This window comes from Ursus maritimus, unplaced genomic scaffold (assembly GCF_017311325.1).
Source record: "Ursus maritimus isolate PB19 unplaced genomic scaffold, ASM1731132v1 scaffold_2, whole genome shotgun sequence".
Classification (NCBI taxonomy): Eukaryota; Metazoa; Chordata; class Mammalia; order Carnivora; family Ursidae; genus Ursus; species Ursus maritimus.
Window position 1 is genome coordinate 85,831,484 of NW_024424452.1, and position 19,139 is coordinate 85,850,622.

The 19,139-nt window shown below is 41.6% G+C and overlaps 1 protein-coding gene across 3 annotated transcripts in view; it reads right to left on the minus strand.

Moving 5' to 3' along the window:
• Window positions 1-19,139, minus strand: part of RGL1 (ral guanine nucleotide dissociation stimulator like 1) — a 158,840-nt gene that overhangs the window by 57,957 nt on the left and 81,744 nt on the right. For all 3 annotated transcript variants that reach the window (XM_040636294.1, XM_040636292.1, XM_040636291.1), the window contains one exon: window positions 2,578-2,655. In XM_040636294.1, the coding sequence (XP_040492228.1) occupies window positions 2,578-2,655 (78 nt within the window). The remainder of the gene's footprint in view (window positions 1-2,577; window positions 2,656-19,139) is intronic.

The following is a 19,139-nucleotide window of genomic DNA, read 5'->3' on the forward strand; positions in this document are numbered from 1 at the left end:
CAAAAAATTATTATTTCAGTAAGTTAACAACAAAACCTCTCTAATCCTATGATTCTCAAAACCCTTTAAGAGCATAGGAATCACTCGAGGATCTTACTGAAATGCAGATTCTAATCTAGGTCTGTGGTGAGGCGTGAGATTGCGCACGTCTAACACGCTCCCACTCCGAGTAAGAAGTCTGTGAGTCTGATCCATCCTCCCCACATTACCTATTTGATGATACTGTTTCCCTCCTGCAAAAACTATTCAGGGCTGACTGTCTACTGCTTCCGAGGGAAGGTCCTTATTCTCTTCGGAGAATGAATGCCCTTCATGACAGCTTCGGCTCTGCAACTCCCCTCAACCTGGTACATACGCCATCATGAAGTGGCCATACCAGTTCTGTGTTGTTCCCAAAATTCACTTCTATGATTTGGTCCCACCGTTCCCTCTGCTTGAATGGCTCTACCACCAAAATCTTCACCCTCCTTCAGGATCTATCTGAGATGTCAACTCCTCCAAGAAGCCTCCTCAAGCCCTCTAAGGATAAAAGCATTTGTTCCACTCACCACACATCTTGCATTTGACATTCAAATATCTACATGGTGTGTCTGGTTTTCTGGAAGGTTGTGGTCCACCCAATAAAATAATAAAACTGCCTCACTCAGGACTTAAAAAGATACTCAATTTTCTAACCTTCACATTCCTGGCTTCTGAAGAAAGGGTTCCATCAGTCAATCCTCTGAGGAGTTAAAATATTCCACAGGATTAACCACCTGGACTTTTGGCCCCAGGATGAATATTTAGTAAGAGTACTTTCAAGCACCCTAGCATTGACTCAAGAACATCACTCCTAGAGCGGCCTGCACTCCTACATCATTGATTTTTCTTCAGTGTCACCTAGATTATTCTCATCAGATTAAACCACCACTCAGTTTTAACAAACACATACACAATGAAAAAACCCTCCTTTGCCCCAGATCATCCTCCAGCCCATTTCTCTTCTCTTACAGCAAAGCTCCTCCAAACTTCTGTCTTCTCTTGACCCAGACCTCTATCCACCAAAACTGCACTTGTCAAGGAGACCAAAGACCACCGTGTTGCAAAAGCAGTAGTCTCTTCCCAGGCTCCTCTCACTTGATGTATGAGCAGTGTTAGACATGGCTCGTCATGTCCCCCCAGAACTCCTTCTTCACTTGTCTTCTGGACACAACTTCTTCTTTCTTCTCGTTCCCCGGTAGCTCCTCTGTTCCAGCTTCTCTTGCTGGACCCTCTACTTTCCTAATCTAAACACTGGAAGGAACCAAGGCTCAGTCTTTGAACCTTCCTCTTCTCTATAGCCTTTGTTCCCACGGGGGACACACTCAGCCCCATAGCTTTAAATACCATGTCTGAACTGAGGATGCCCAGATTTATGCCTCCCGTCCAGACTTTCCCCTGAACTCTAGGCTCATCCAATTGTCTCCAAGTCAGTATGTCTACGATGACATTATTGACACGTGCTCCCCACCACACCTGCTCCTTCTCACCAGTCTTTCTTACCTTAAAACCAAGATTCTGTTCTATCAGTTGCTCAAACCACAACCCTTGGAAGTGTCCGTGCCTCCTCTTTTTCTCTCATACGCCCCATCCACACATCAGTACAACCTGCCAGCAATACCTTCAAGAACTCCACAGAAGCTCTTCCTATCACAAGTTACTCCTACTTTTACTACTATCACTAATAATAGTACTACCACCAACGCCACCACCACCACTAATATTACCATCACCTCCTCCTTCTCCTCCACCTCCAGCCCATGCTACCAGCATCCCTTGCCTGGATCCTTGTAAGGGTCCTAACCAGGCTCCTTGCTTCCACTCTTGCCCCCCATCCCACTGCCAGAGTCTATTTTCCACGTAGAGCCATAGCAAGCCTTTTGAAATATAAATCAGGCCATAGCACTGCCCTCCTCAAAACCTTCTAAGTGCTTCTCATCTTCCTTAGAATAAAATTTAACATCCTGCCCAAGGCCTTCAAGTCCCCATGTGATCTGGGGTCCCCACGACCTTACAGATCTCATCCCCTAGCACCTGTCACTTCATGCGCTCTGCTCCAGCCTCAGTCATCTGTCTCCTGTTCCTGCCTCACAGCTTTGTCCACATTTCCCTGCTTGGATATATGCCCCAGGCCCAGCCTGCGCCCCATTCAGGACTCTGCTCCAAAGTCATCAGGTCAGAAAGCCCATTCCTGGCACCCTATGTGAATCAAACTCTCCATCAGGATCTAGCCCCCTTGCCCTACTTCATTCTTTTGTGTGTGTGGATTCTTCCTCTCTCTGCTAAAATCCGAACTTCATGAGCACTGAGACTTAACGTATGTTGTTCATAGCTGTTTCCCTTAGCACAGCACTGCCGCACGGAGGTGCCTGATACATTTCTACTGGGTGGATAAATGACTATCACTGGAGAGTCAAAAATAATTCTATGATTTTACTCACTATCGGGGAAAATTTAACACAGTAGAAAGGAATTTTAAAGAAACTCTACTAAATTATATTCTTTTAGGATAAAAAGTCCTGACTGAGAGCTTGTACCACACAGGGAAGGCGTACTTACTTCCTGATCACCGTCTTGGACTCTGATGAACTTGGGCTTCCATCTTCTTCACAGTTTGGGCTTGTCAGGTTTCCATACCTTCACAAATAAAAACCAACCAAAAAAAACCCCAGTCAGTGGTGTGGGAAAGCAACTCTAGTCCATTTCGAACACGAGATAACAGTTTCCGCTCTTCAGGAGTAATTAAGGAAAGAAATATTTATGAAATAGCATCAAAAAGTGCTATTGTGTGATATTTACTTAATGGGTATATGGATAGCCTAAACAGAAAAGGAATTTCACAAGGAATCACACTACTTAAAATTTGCTCCTAATATTTAGCATTTCTTTGAAATCCTTTAGATGAAATTAGGCTTTTCCTCTTGGCAGGAGGATGGGGTATTATGTGACGCAAAGATGATACATCCCTCGTGGACTGGAACACCCAACCCTAACCCCTGCCCTCCTGCTCTGTCTACTGAAGAAACATGGCTCTGCGTGTGTAGCTTTCACACTCGCGCCAACAGAAGCACACAAGGACGACTCCGTGCTATGGGATGAGGCTGGTCTCCTTGGGTGTCAGTCCAACAGGAGAAGGGTTACGGAAGTAATTCTGGACCCTCAAGGAATGGCTGAGACAAGGACTGAAGAATAGGATTTGTGTGCAACGCGGAGAGCAGCTATGGGGACACGGAGGCCAGCAATTGGTCAAGGGGACATAGGGGGACAACTTTTTAGAGCATGATAGGTGCTTAAATTTTTTAATTTGTCTCATTATAAACTCAAAGTTTACTAAATAATTAATCAGTCCCTAATTGCAGTTAGCTGTTCTTCCAACTCCATATATGAGCAAGCCGACTGCATACAAATATGTCACATTTTGTTTGGTTCCAAGCATACACTTTCAGTTCTTGAGGAGGCATCTTTTTATTAACCTACAACGAATGCCCTGACGATTTCTGCAGTTTCTCTTCCCCTCAGTGAAGAATCCAGGGATTCCTTGGCGTTTCCCAAGCTGGTACTCTGTCCCAAAGTTTTGATAATAGAAATTCTATAATTGGTGGGTTTACATTTTTAAAGAGAACACTTTTGTCTTCTACTAATGGGATTAAAGGCCCCAGTACCCTTATGTTCCTTGTTCCTAGGACTTACAAATCCTTTTAGAAATAAAAGCCCACCATCTGGTTTGACTGGATGCCAGCCCATCTGGTCTCCCCATCACCCTATCCCAGTAGGTTCCAGTCTGCACCCTGAGGCATTAGCCCCCCTCCCACCCACCTGTTCCTCTCTCAAGCTCATCAGCCTTATGGACTTCTTGGCCTCTCAAACCTATTTTCCACTGGCCTCCACCCTCCTTATTCCTCTTATTCTGTCTGCACCTGTTATTTACAGGGCTTCCAGGGCCACCCTTTGCTTTTCCTGAGATAAGAACTTAGATTAAGATTTATTCAGCCCCATGTGAGCAAGGCAGGGATGGGAAATGAGATTTCTCCTCAACAAACATATTTTTTGGCTCTCTCCTTGGCCACCATCACAGTGAACCAAGTCTCCATCTTCTCTCACAACAGCCTCTGTGGTTTATGTAAGTAGAAGATTAGGGCGGTGCAGTGAAGAGCAAGGCTCTGAGAGAGCCGCCGTACCTTGCACCTATCTGACGAGAGAGATCCATAAGCTCTTCTCTTGCCAGCCCGCAGAGACTAAATGTGGGACTTAATCTTTGTTTTTGTCATATTCCGTGTTAGTTCATTAATTCTCTCTGGTGATCCAGAGAACACTGCACTTTCTATCTTCCAGCTGGTAGCTAGGGGAGGTAGAAAGGGAAAGATCTGCTCCTGATAGTTTTCTTTTTAGAGATGTTTGTACTAAAAATTTCCTGGTCTTCCTCTTTCTTGTCTTCACTTTAGCTTCTCATACTCTGCTGCCCTTTCTCTACATTTTTCAGGCTCTAGAGCTGAGCTGCTGGTCGGGGTGCACAGGAGCACCTATCACAGGTCCCCTCTGAGAATGGGACGCCACAGGTGCAGTCAGATGCTTTCGAGAAGGACAAAGCAACTTATACTGGTGAGTGATGTTCGCTCTCATTAATTAACCGGGTACGTGCGCTCAGAACGTGTGCTCAGAAGACCCCGTGGACATTCCTCTCAGCCACCAGAGTTGTCTACAGATTCCTCATCAGGACCAGAATGACTGGCTGACTTCGGAGACCAGTGGGGACCATCAAGGAGAAAGCAAGGCACGTGTGGCAGCGGGCACAGGCTGGGTGCTCACGCGGGTCTCCGCCCAACCCGCCAAGAAGTCCTTTTGGTTCTGCCTTTAGAACATACCTGAATCCAAACACTTCTCACCACTTCCACCCTGGCTCAAACTACCACCACCTTTAGTCTAGATCAGTGCACAGCCACCTAGCTAGTCTTCTGGCTTCAGCCCGGCTGCCACAGCGATCCTGTGCGATGTCAATCCCACCACGTCACTGCTCGGCTCAGAACCCTCCCACGGCTCCCGTGTCACTCGGAAGAAAGGCCAAAGTCACATCTGCCTCCCGAGGCCCTGAAGGACTAGCTCTGATAGCTCGGACCCGTCTCCCATGCCTGCTCATCTCCCTTGGCCTCCCCGGCCTCCCTGCTGCTCCAGCCACACCTGGGCATCCTCCTGGCTCAGAGTCTCTGCGCTCCTCTTCCCGCCCCCGTGCCAACAGCACCTCCCTCGGCTCCTGCAGGGCTCTGCGCAAATGTCACTTTATCAGTGAGACCTCCCCTGGCCACCCTATGTAAGACCACCACTCACAACGCTGCTTTATTTTCCTCCACAGCCTTTAGCACCTTCTCACATACGGTGTGATTTACTTACTGTGTTCACTGTCCCTTGGAACGTAAGCTCCATGAGAACATGATTCCTGTCTCTCTTGCTCACTACTCTTTAGCGCTTCAAACAATGCTGTACACCCAGTAGGCCTGCGGATGGCTACGCATCTGGGGGCAAATGAATGGTCTGGTGGGGTTCCCCAAGCAGACGTGAAAACAGACTTCTCGACTACGAGGCTCAAATCTGTTGCTACCAGGGCACCATCTGGCTTTTTGCTTATCCAAGTGTCTTACCCTGTCTGTGCCTTCATTCCTAAACTCTAGGATCATGAAAAAGCTTTTGGATAGCTGTGATCATTCCAAAAAATCTAAAACTGAAATGCAAAAGAAATAAAGTTTTAAGATCTGAAAGCTGAGATCCTGAAGGTATAAGCAGTATGGAAAGGCAAAAAAACAAAACAAAACAAAACAAAAAAAAACAACCCAAAATGTATATATAGTTTTACAAAGGAGACCTTCAGAAGCAAGATAAAATTAAAGGGCCTGTAACCCTCTGGAATTTCATGGGGAGGGGATGATTATTTGCCCCAGCACTTTTCTAATCATTAGAGAGAATTAACGCCTTACAGAAAAGAAACTAGACCAGCACTGGAATCAAGAATTCTTTAATGTTCAAGCTAGGTCATTTGAGAGTTAGTTTTACTAGATTAAGAGCATTTCTTTGATGTTTCCTGGACCCTCTCATAGCTTCCCATCAAAAACCAAAGTCAAGTTCAATTCATTTACTCTAGGCGAGTAAATAAAAGGGGTGTATGTGTGTGTGTGTGTTTAATTAATGGCAGTAGAATGTCATCTCCAATTTCTGCAAAGTCTCCCCAGGATTTAAGATCAAAGCATCAATCTCTTAAGAAGGATTGCCAATGAGAAACTGGCCTTCTTTAAGTGGTAACTCATAAAACTTAAATTAAAATACAAATTGTCAGAATGACTTTTGACATGGTTTCCCCTGTATCACAAGGCAGAAGAAAGATTTACAGATGCCTCTTAAAGTACAGTCTTAAGCAATTATTTATTGCAGCCTAAAAATTACTAGAAAAAAAACCCATAATGTTTAACCGGTTGCTGATATTTAAACAGGAAACAGTTATTTCCAAAGGGGACAGATATTATTGTTTGGAGCCTATCTGGGCAAATGAAATGTTTAGTATGTGTTTGAAGGGAGGACGGGAGTATTTGTGGTTCAAAGAAATTCTAAGATAAAGTTGTCCTCAGGGACAGTCTTTCTAGTTGGGGGAGACTTTCGAACTTTTGCTCCCTAATGGAAAAGGGAGTAACGCCAGACCAAGATGGGGGTAATCCTGAGGAACTTTTCAGCCTCTGCTAGATTCCGGCAAGTGATCCAATAACAAGAGCAGATAATAATGACTGAGTGCGGACCACATGCCGGGCACTGCGCTAAGCACTTTATACGGATGGTTTCATTTAATTCTCACAATAATCCTATGTGGTATTATTATTCATATTTCACAAATGAGAAAATGATTTGCCCTTGAAGACACAGCTAGTAAGTGGAGCAGAGATTTGAATTGTGACGGTCGAACTCCAGAGCCCAGTCTCTGAGTCGCTACCGGATCACACAAGCTCGAGTTATCTTATTGATTTTATGTCCTCCGATGCACTAGATGGTAACTTCTTTGAGGTCAGAAGCCTTATTCTTTGCATTCATTTACCCAATCCTTCATCCTTTTACTCATTTAGTCCCCATTCAAGGAGTATTTGTTAAGGCCTATGTTCAGGTACTATTCTTGGCATTGGGGATATAGCTGCGAACAAACCAAAGGCCCTGTTTTCAGGGAGCAGACACTGTAGTGAGGGGAGGTAGACAATAAAATAATAAGTAGTTAATAGATACCAAGTCAGACAGTGAAAAGTGCAATGGAGCAAAATAAAGCAGGTAGCGGTGATCAGACAGGATAAGGGGGTCTGAGGTGGCCACCTCACACGAGGTATTCAGACAAGGCCCGATGTGAACATGACGATGATGTAACATCCTCTAGAAGCTGAGGGAGTGGGCTCTACAGATCTCTAAAGAGTCTTCCAAGCAGAGGGGGGAGCCGTGCCAGAGGTCGTAGCGCAGTGGCAGAACGCTGTGCTTGAGAAGAATCAAGAACGCCAGTGAGTAAGGAGTGGACCGAGTCAGTAAAGGGAGAGAAGGAGACAAGGCGCGGCGGTGACAGGGACAAATCATGAAGCTTGACGGGCTATGATGAGGACTTGGGTTTGATTCTCTTACCTTGCTCACTGCTGTATCCCCTGAGGCAGCAATGGAGCCTGCTCTTAGCGGACATTCAATAAACATTCCCTAAATGAATGAATGAATACCACCTCCTGTAGAAAGAAAGGAGAGGCTGGGGAGAGAGGAGAAGGGAGGAAGCCACTTACTGGGGATGGATGAAAGAACAGAGAGGAAGAAGGAAAGGGAAGCGAGACCTCACACGAAGCTGCTGACTCCAGGACCTCTGGGAGTCTCTGTTCCTCTAATAAACCCCAGCCCATGAACATCCAAGGCGGTTTTCTTTAACTGACTCATGGGAACACAGGTCCGGTATGAGGAAAATGTTCAGAAGCTGACCTTGACTCAGGAGAATGATACGGGTGAAAGACCCAGCAGATGTCTGGAACACCAAGGAAGCTTTGATTGTGACTGTGGATTGTATCCCACAGGTCAGTAAGAGGGATGTTTTTAATCACTCTAAATAATATCCTCACGGCACGCACTCTCCACCCAAGTCTGACCTCGGAACTGGGTCACTGCCACCAAGCCTACCTTGGAAAGGTCTTGTTACCACCATGGAGCTGGTTATTCAAGGAGAAGACAAAGGTCAAAGACTCTTTGTTCTCTTGCAAGGGGCCAGTGATGCTGAGCACAGAATGTGATTTCACCTCGTAAGATCTGGTTCTCCAGGCACTTTTACCATGATTAGAAAAAGGTAGAAGACCCACAAAGAGCTACTGTTGTCCTCCCCTCTAGGCCTTTGCTGTGAAAGACCCTCCATCTTGGATGTCCTTCCATTCTCCACATTACCAACATGGCAGTCCCTGACAGTTAAGGCAACATTAGCAGCCAAGAGTACCTAGTCTCTCTGTTGCACTTCACAGTTACGAAATGCGTCACAGTTACAAAACTTTCCTTGAGAAGAATACCTTCACCCACTAGCCCCAACCCACAACTGTCTGAAGAAGAGACCTAAGGACAAAGGTTTTACAATCCCTATTCTTCCAGAGAAAGAAAACCAAAAGGTCTCTCTTGCTAGAACTTATTTCCATCCAAATTTAAAATTATTCCTTAAGTGTGATGGGTTTCACACCCTTGCTGTAAGGTTTCCTCTATTTTCCACTCCAGGTTCTTGTCATCCGTATCTCCTCTTTGGTCCCTTTTCCGCCACCACAGCTCGGTGGCTCATCTGTAGCTCCTCCTTCCACGTCTAGTGCGTAGCAGCTGCAAACAATCAACTGCAAATACGTCTGGCTAGTAGGCTACCGTGGCTGTGGCCACAATGCAGGACCACAGAAGAAGCAAGGTTATGTCTGGGGTGGTGAGCAGGCAACGTTCTGACAACCACAGAGTCTGTTAGTCGAGATTTGTCCGAGGTTTCAAACGAATTCATGCATTACTAACGAATCAGTGCAAGCCTGTAGCTCAGTTTTCCCCAACCACAAAAAGATGCCCTTGCAGAGCTCGTCAGGAACCTTCTGAAACAGGCTACGTGCAACCTCGTACAACGAATATGAGGGTAGGGCTGTGGTATCCTTTCATTTTTAGGATTACTTTTCTCCCCTATGTTGACAAAAACTCAATATAGCACCAATTTATATGTCATTCTCAAGGGCTAAGTTCTCTCCTGCACACAAACACACACAGACACACGTAAAAAAAAGGCATATGTCAATTAAGAGAAAAGTGATAAGATAAACTAAAACTACCTCAAAAACAGTCCTTTTTACTTTGAAAGATTCCGACATGCCTTTTTAAAATCATTTACTTTACTTTAATGAAATTTAATGAATTTAATTTCCAGAACCATACTTCTCCTTCCCATCATGACATAAGGTAGGAGCAGTCCCCTCTGACTCATCATGGCCACCTATGTGTCTTGTCCCATTGTTCATGCTAGACAGCTTATGCCTGGAGGGTCCTTGGATGAAACTATGCAAGTCTGGGAATCCCTAAACAGTATGCAAAATATGATGATGTGCTTTTTTTCTATATGGCTGATCCTAAAGGGGCTTGTGATCAATCTCTCCCACCACCTGCTGGAAAATGGTCAAGACCATTTCTTTAGATTATCAAAACTGAATTGAAAACTGGAATACATTCCAGTTACTGTTCAGGATATATGCACCTTGCCTTTCAGTTTTTCTGTCAGTTTTGTTTTGTGGTTTCTAAACAAATACACATTAAAAAAAAAAAAAAAGCCTGCTGAGCAATTTGATATTCTTTTCTACAAAAGAAGGGTTACTGCATGTCCTCTCTCCCTTTGTCAAGTGAAATTAAAAGGAAGGAAGGAAGGAAGGAAGGAAGGAAGGAAGGAAGGAAGGGAAAGAAAGAAAGAAAGAAAGAAAGAAAGAAAGAAAGAAGAAAGGAAGGAAGGAAGGAAGAAAGAAAGAAAAGCTACTTCATAGAAACATTTTTACCTCAAGAAAAGAAAGCTAGCCCGGTTATGACCTGCGGTGAAGTCTTGAACAGCATCCCTTCAGGGTCTACTTAACAGAACCATCACTACCAGCCCCAGAAAGCTAGGGTTCTACAGTCACCCCATGTTCCCACAGAGAATTCCCACAATGCTGCTGGGTGAAAGTTGGGTCCATTTGGCAAAAATAAATAAGGATTTATCAAAGACAACCAACCCAGCACGGAAAAGAACTTATTTTCATTTTCCCTCAAGTGATTATGGTTGGGTGTAATTCTAAAACAGTACCAAATGAAATTTTTCTGGTTAACCCAAAGCAATGGCACAGTCACAGAGACAAAAGAGTAACAGTGTTTGTCTTGTTGAGGCTAAGCCGTGTCCTTTGTTTCCCGCCATTTTCCCAGGGCTGAGTGAGCCATGGCTGATCAGGGCCTGATGTTCTGTACAGAACAAAGGTGAAGGTGAAGGAACACCTGGCCTTCAGCCTCCTTGAGCAGCCTACGAGCATTAGATTTTTGGAGCTCATCTCCCTGACAAGAATTCCCTGTCTTTATCGAATTCTGAACAACTTCTCCAACAGACCAAAAATTTTATTGGTGATCTATTAGTTTTCTATTGCTGCCATAACAAATTACTACAGACTTGGTGGCTTAAACAACACGAATTTATTACGTTATAGTTGCCCAGCTCAGAAGTCCAACACCCACTATCAGCAGGACTGTGTTCCTTTCTAGAGGCTCTAGGAGAGAATCCATTTAATTGCCTTTTCTAGCTTCTAGAGGCTGCCAGTACTTGGCCTATCGTCCTGTTCTTCCATCTTCAAAGCCAGACACACAGCATCTCTCTGATCCAGTTTCCATCCTCACCTCTTTTTTTCTGATTCTCTCTTTTGCCTCCACCTTTCACTTTTTTTTATTAAAGATTTTATTTATTGATTTATTTGACACACAGAGAGAGAGAACACAAGCAGGGGGAACAGCAGGCAGAGGGAGACGCAGGCTCCCCAAGGAGCAAGGAGCCCTACGGGGAGCTCGATCCCAGGACCCTGGGATCATGACCTGAGCTGAAGGCAGACTCTTAACCGACTGATCCACCCAGGAGCCCCTCCACCTTTCACTTTTAAGGACCTTTGTGATTACACTGAACCCACTCAGATAATCCAAAATAATCTCCTTATTTTAAGGTCAGCCAATTAGCAACTTAATTCTGCTTTGCTTGGAACCCAACATATTCATACTCCAGGCATTAATACTGGACATCTTGGGGGGGCGCATTATTCTGTCTGCCATGGATGGTTATGTAAGTTATTATAAATGTTATATCTTTTATTATTTTATGAGCTAAACTGTTTTTCTCCACCTGATAAAGCTGAACTAGCAAGAGCATGGGACCTTTCATGAAGGACGTGCCTTGTAAAAGTTTTCAATGTTCTTTTCAATGTTAGAAGCACTGATACCAAAAGATTTTCATAGCCCTTGTCATAATCCCTTTTTCTATCAGCAAGTATTTTTATCTTCCTAATAGTCACAGTAAATAAGATATGAGTCCAATTTATCTTTCAACAAACTGCCTTTTTTTCCCCCTAAACCCATAACATCTAGACTCTCCAAGGGTTTTCTTGCCTGTGGGGTCATCAACACTCAAACCTAGAGAAAATCTATTTAAACTCATCTCCTGTAACACAAATCTTAGAAATGGCTTTCATTTTCTAAGAAATTCTCACCCTAGGAGAATATCCAGTATGTCTGTATTTTAAGCTGGAAAAGGAAATAAAGGAATGTTAGGATTTCCTGAAAGCTTTCCCACTAAATGACCAGGAAGAGCATCCTGGAGCCAACTGATCAATAAATCTCAACTTTTTCATGGATTCCAGGACAAAAGTCTCAATAGGTGAACCACTCTATTTGTTTCCATTTGATTTTGTGGTGAGTTGGAGAGGAGAGTTACTAAAATAAATGAAGAGAATGGTACAGCATTATTTTGACAATGTAAATGATAGACGTTAGATATAAATAACTTTCAGAAGAAGGAAAAGTGTAGGAAAAATCACATTATGAGTTTAATCGTAACATTTAATACACGTGTTACTGCTGTAAGAGACTTACGGTTACCATTGTAAGATGCCCTGAGGCCCTAGTCTAAGGTTAGATTCCAGGATCTGCTCCCAAGAGCTCTCTGTTCATAACTCTCTGTCCTTGAAAGAGCAGAGGGAAGATATTAGAAACTCTGCCTCCCACTAAAAGAGAAGTAATGGAACCTCATGAGCACTGTATGCAAGCACAAATCTGGGAATACTGGGCAAGTGCATAGTTCTACTCGAGAACTAAATTTAAAAATTATTTTAAAATGAGGTTTAACATCTCAAAAAATCTCAAAGTGCTTACTCAGCTCCTCATGCTCAGAAAGCATTTGAGAGCTGAATGTATTTGTGTTATGAGCTTTTGAAAGGGTGTTTACTATGACCACCTCACAGCTCCCAGGGGCAAAAATGATTTTTCTTAAAAGTGTACATTCTCTCAAGAAAATGAGAAGAAAGCCACAAAGAGGTAGATAATATTTTCAAAAGACATATTATAAAGATTTATTATCTAAAATATACAAAAACTCCTAAAATTCAACAGTGAGAAATCGAATAACATGATTTAAAAAATGGGCAGAAAAGAACTTCGTTTCCAGTCCAGCACGTAAGGAGCTTACAAGTAGCTACTCCATCTGAACAAGTGAAAAGCTGACTAAACTGGAAAATGAACAACTATTCCTAGATCCATCAGAAAAGTGAGGTCACAGGGCAAACCACTGCTCCTCATAGCTGAAGAGATAGAAAGAGTCACAACGTATTAGAGTAGAAACTCCACAGAAACCAGTGCCAGGGCAGGAAAACCTGAACTGTAACTACTGAATTGCTGGGGGCTGAGTGTGGACAAGTCTAAGAAAGATAAAACTACAGGGGGACCCAGTCACAGGTGCACTGCCACGCTTTTGTGAGTTTTACCTCCAGGAGACTGACCAGGTCCCCACAGTAAATATCAGAGAAAAATCTTCTGGTACAGGGGCACCTGGGTGGTTACGTGTCTGGCTTCGGTTCAGGTCATGAACTTGGGTCCTGGGATCAAGCCCCATGTCAGGCTCCCTGCTCAGCAGGTAGTCTGCTTCTCCCTCTGCCTCTGCCTCTCTCCCTCACTCATGCTCTCCCTCTCTCTCTCAAATAAATAAAATCTTAAAAAAAAAAAAGTCTCCGGGTACTTCTAGCAATGGAAGGTAAAAAGGAACCATCTTGAAATACACCAGAGTACTCTGTTCTTCTTAAGAACATCTGCTCTCAGGACAAACTATTTTACCAGAGCCTAAGCTACCCAGGGAAAGGAGAATGCCCTGCTCTAGCCTTTTCTAGCCTTCCATGTGGGGGGAGGGAAATACCCATCTTGAGCCTTTCACTAAGGTGGGGGGAGAAAAAACAGTTAAGAAGCACTGGTGAAGTTCACAGTCCAGGGGCACAGGTTCACCATTAGACTGAAACCTAATCATAGTACTATAGAAAGCTTCCCCTCCCCCCACATTTCAAGTACATTAGGAAAGACTAATTTCCTTTTACTGGGTATCTCGTATCCACCTTTTATCAAAATATTACAAGTCATGCTAAAACGCAAAACAAAACAAAACAAAAAAACCCACATTTTGAAGAGACTGAACAAGCATCAGACCCAGAATCAGATATAGCAGGAAAGGAATAAATATCAGATTAAGAATTTTTTAAAACTATGATAAACTTGTTAAGGAATCAAAAGGAAAAAGTAGACAATATACAAGGTTAGATAATATAAGCAGAGAAATGGAAATAAAGAATAAGAGAGAAATGCTAGAAATCAAAAACATTGTAACAGAAATGAAGAATGCCTTTTAGGGACCCCTTAGCAGATGGGCATGGCTGAAGAAAGAATCTCTACACTTGAGAATAAGAAAATAGATACTTCTAAAACTGAAAAGCAAACAAACAAACACAAACACACAAAAATAAATTTTAAAAATGCTCCCCCAAAAAGAAAAGAATATCAAGCACTATGGGACAATTACATAAGGTGTAACATATGTGTAATGGGAATACCAGAAGGAGAGGAAACAGAAACAATACCTAAAAGAATAATGAAGAAAAAAATGAATGATGTCAGACACAAACCCACAAATTAATGTCAGACACAAACCCACAAATTCAAGAAGCTCACAGAACATCAAGAAAGATAAATGCCCAAAACAATACACCTAGGCATATCATGTTCAAACTTAAGAAAATCAAAGACAAAGAAAAAATCTTGAAAAAAGTCAGAGCAAACAAAACTAGACAAGAACCCCTTATTAATGTCAGACACAAACCCACAAATTCAAGAAGCTCAGAGAACATCAAGAAAGATAAATGCCCAAAACAATACACCTAGGCATGTCATGTTCAAACTTAAGAAAATCAAAGACAAAGAAAAAATCTTGAAAAAAGTCAGAGCAAACAAAAGTAGACAAGAACCCCTTACCTCTAAAGGAGCAAAAATCAGAATTATATCCAAGTTCTTCTCAGAAGCTACCCAAGCAAGAAGAGAGTGAATTGAAATACCTAAAATGTTGAGAGAAAAACCTACCAACCTGGAATTCTGTGCCCTTCAAAACTATCCTTCAAAAGTGAAGGAGAAATAAAGACTTTCTCAAAAGAACAAAAACAAAAATCAAGGGAATTTTTAGCCAGTAGACCTGCCTTGCAAGAAAGGTTTTAAAAAGTTCCACAGAAAGAAAGAATATGATATAGGCCAGAAATTCATGTCTACATAAAACTCATACAAGAATAAACAGACAATCTGAAAAAGCAGTTTCTTACAAATACAAAAAGCAAAAACAAAAAACAAGAAAAGGAAATAAAAAGTACACAGACTGGGAAGAAGGAAATAAAACTATCTTTGTTTGCAGATAACATGATTATCTATGTGGAAAATCTGAAAAAAAAATCGACCAAAAACTATGAAAACTAATAAGTGATTATAGTAAGATTGCAGAATACAAGGTTAACATACAAAAGTTAATTGCTTTCCTACATACTAGCAATGAACAAGTGGAATTTGAAATTAAAAACACATAAACCCTTCACATTAGCACTTTCCCCAAAATAAAATATTAGTATAAGTCTAAAAAAAAAGTAAAAGATTTATATGAGCTAAACTACAAAACCCTTATGAAAGATATCGAAGAAGAACTAAATAGAGAAATGTTCCATGTTCATGAATATGGACTCAATATCGTCAAAATGTCAGTTCTTCCAACTTGATCTATAAATTCAATGCACTCTCAACCAAAATCTCAGCAACTTATTTTGTGGATATTGACAAATGGATTTTAAAGTTTATTTGGAGAGGCAAAAGACCCAGAATAACCAACTCAACTTTGAAAGAGAACAAAGTCAAAGGATTGATGCTACCTGACTTCAAGACTTACTGTGTAAAGCTACAGTAATCAAGACTATATGGTATTAGTGAAAACAGACAAATAGATCAATGGAGCAGGATAAAGAATCTAAAAATAGACCCACATGAATAGATCTTTGACAAAGGAGCAAAAGCAAAACAATGGAGCAAAGATAGTCTTTTCAACAAATGATGAGTGATAGAACAACTTAATATTCACAGGCAAAAAAATGAATCTAGACACAGACCTTACATCTTTCACAAAAATCAACTCAAAATGGGTCACAGACCTAAATGTAAAACATGAAACTATAAAACTTCTAGACAATAACATAGGAGAAAACTTAGATGATCTTGGGTATGATAATGGCCTTTTATTTCTTTTTTTTTTTTTTAAGATTTTATTTGTAAGTAATCTCCGTACCCAATGTGGGGCTCAAACCCCAATCCCTAGATCAAGAGTTGCACACTCCACTGACTGAGACAGCCAGGTGCCCCAACAATATCCTTTTAAATACAACAGCGAAGGCACAAATCATGAAAGAAAATATTGATACACAGACTTGGAGAAAACATTAGCAAAACTCACATCTGTTAAAAGACTGTTATCCAAAGTATACAAAGAACTCTTAAAACTCAACAATAAGAAAACAAACAACACAATTAAAAAATGGGCAAATGGGCAAAAGACCTAAATAGACACGTTGCCAAAGAAGATACACAGATGAGAAATAAGCATATGAAAAATATTTAGCATCGTATGTCATTATGGAACTGCAAATTTAAAATGCGATGAGATACCATTATACACCTATCAGAATGGCCAAAACCCAAAACACTGACAATACCAAATGCTGACAAGGATGTGGAGCAACAGGAACTCTTGTTGACTGCTAGAGGGAATGCATCCACGTTGGAAGACAGTTTAGCAGTTTCTTACAAAACTAAACACACTCTTCCCGCACGAGCTAGCATTTTTGCTCCTTGATATTTATCCAAAGGCACTGAAAATTTAGGTCCACACAAAAACCTACGGAAGGATGTTTATAGCACCTTTATTTTATTTTATTATTTAATTGCCAAAACTTAGAAACAACCAAGATGCCCTTCAGTAGATGAATAAACTGTGATACATTCAAACAATGGAATATTATTTGACACTAAAAAGAAATGAGCTATTAAGCCACGAAAAGACACGGAGGAGTCTTATTTGCATGCTACTAAGTAAAAGACACCAATCTGAAAAGGCTACCTACTGTATGATTCCAAGCATGTGACATTCTGGAAAAGGCAAAACTATGGAGGCAGTAAAAAAATCAGTGATTGCCAGGGATTGGGGGAGGGAGAGGGAGAGATGAATAGGCAGAGCACAGAGGATTTTTAGGGCAGTGAAACTATTCTGTATGATACGATAATGATGGATACATGTCATTAGACATTTGTCCAAACCCATAGAATGTACAACACCAAGTGTGAACCCCAGTTTAACTATGGACCTTGGATGATAATGACGTGTCTGTCAATGCTTGCAACAAATGTTCCACTCTAGTGCAGGATTGATAGTGGGGGGCATGTGTGGTGGCAGGAGGTATATGGGAACTCTTGGTCCTTTCCACAATTTTGCTATGAACCTTAAATTTTATTTAAAAAGCCTCTCTTTTTAAAGTACATATTGAGCCCTCACTGCCTTGACAGTAATGATACAAGTCTTTAGATTTATTTGTCTGTCCCACTAAATGGAAGCAGACGCTGGGTAATGTTCCTGGTTGTGCCTTCCAATGAGAGTGCTCATAACAGGCATGAATGATATAGAAACCATTGTTTATTCGTCAGACAGATAGTTCCTAAGCCCTTACTGCTAGATACCATTCCTAAGCATACAGCCACGAACAAGATAGGCATGGTCACTAAGTAGGGGAGACAGTCAAGAAATAAGCAAGATAAATAAAAAAGGGAATTTCCAATAGTAAAAAGTTCCATGAAGAAAGAATTTCCTAAGCACTTAGTATTTGCCAGCCACTATACTAAGAACTTTACATTATCAAGCTTAAACCTCATAATAACTCTACAAGTATTAGGGTTATTTTTCATTCTAGTGTTATAGATAGGGAAACTGAAGCCAGGAAGAGAAAGTAACTTGTCCAATGTTGTGAAGCAAGTAAGAAGTGCAAAACCAGAATCAAATTCGTTTTCTCAGTCCTGAGCTCATGTTCTAAACCATTACACTCTGTTCATTACATGAATCTCATGACTACAAGAAATACAGGAAAACTGCTTTCCCGTAAATATCCTAAAACTGAAAGGAAACGGAAGCATGTTTGGCACTTACGACAAAGTCTATGCAAATAAAATGTTTTCAAGCTTTATATTAAGTTTTTCATTCCAGTTAGTTAACACACAGTGTTATATTAGTTTCAGGTGTACAATATAGTGATTCAACACTTCCACACAACACCCAGTGCTCATCGCAAGGGCACGCCTTACTCCCCATCACCTATTTCACCCATCACCCCCGCCCCCCGCCGGTAACTATCAGTTTGTTCTCTACAATTAAGTCTGTTTTTTGGTTTGTCTCTCTCTTGCTCTCTCCCTTTTCCCCCGTTATTTGTTTTGTTCCTTAAATTTCACATGTGAGTGAAATCACATGGTATGTGTCTTTCTCCGACTGACTTACTTTGTCGAGCTTTATATTTGATTGGCTCTTCTCTGTGCTGTGGAGGAACCGGCTTCACTCAGCAAGGTCAGCTCCATTCCTGCTGGTTATTGGTACAGCACCTTTTACGTAGGAAGGTGCCGCTACTCCAGGTGTCATAACATACGGGTTTAAGATTATTAACTCCACTGTGATAATATATTTGCAAAAATCCTCCTAAAACTTTCTCATTTACTATACCCCTGTCCTACAAGTAGGGTCCTCGTTGGGAAGTAGCAGATTCAGGTCAATGGATTTGGCCTGAGCACATCAAATAAACAGAAACACTCTAGACACACAGACCCAATAGGGACCTTGATGGCCCATGACCTAGTTAGCCACTCTACACCACTGGCCAACATCCAGTTTTGTTTGGGTAATAGCCATCCCCCAAATCCTCTCTTAATTGTCTCTGTCACAGAACCTAGTTCTTATACCCCAAAGATTGTACAAATTGTGATTATATACATTTATTTGTATGGTGATTTAAAGTTACTTTCCCCCCACTAGCCATTAAAATGAAGAGTACAGGAGTCATGACCAGTTTGTCCACCATTATATACACAGCACCTTGTACAGTACAGAATATGGCACATATTAAACATCTGGTAACTATCATTTGAAGAGATGAACAAATAGGAATATTGATGTCCAAGTGAACTGCTCAAACCACATGAAGAGATTAATGTAGTTTCCAAGGAAAGTCAATCGAGTATAGCTGAAGGGGATCCCCAAATCACCCTTTCCTTTAAAATGGCATCAACAGACCATGGGAAGTAATATGGCACACTTGGGAAAAGATTCCAACTCAGAAAAAGGTAGGGTTTAATTCCAGCTCTGCCACTTACTGATTTAATGTCTCTGAGCCTCAATTTTCTTATCTATAAACATGGAGGTAATGTCATGATAAATAAACTGAGATGAAGTCTGTGAAAACGCATGGCAAGAAAACATGGAAAGA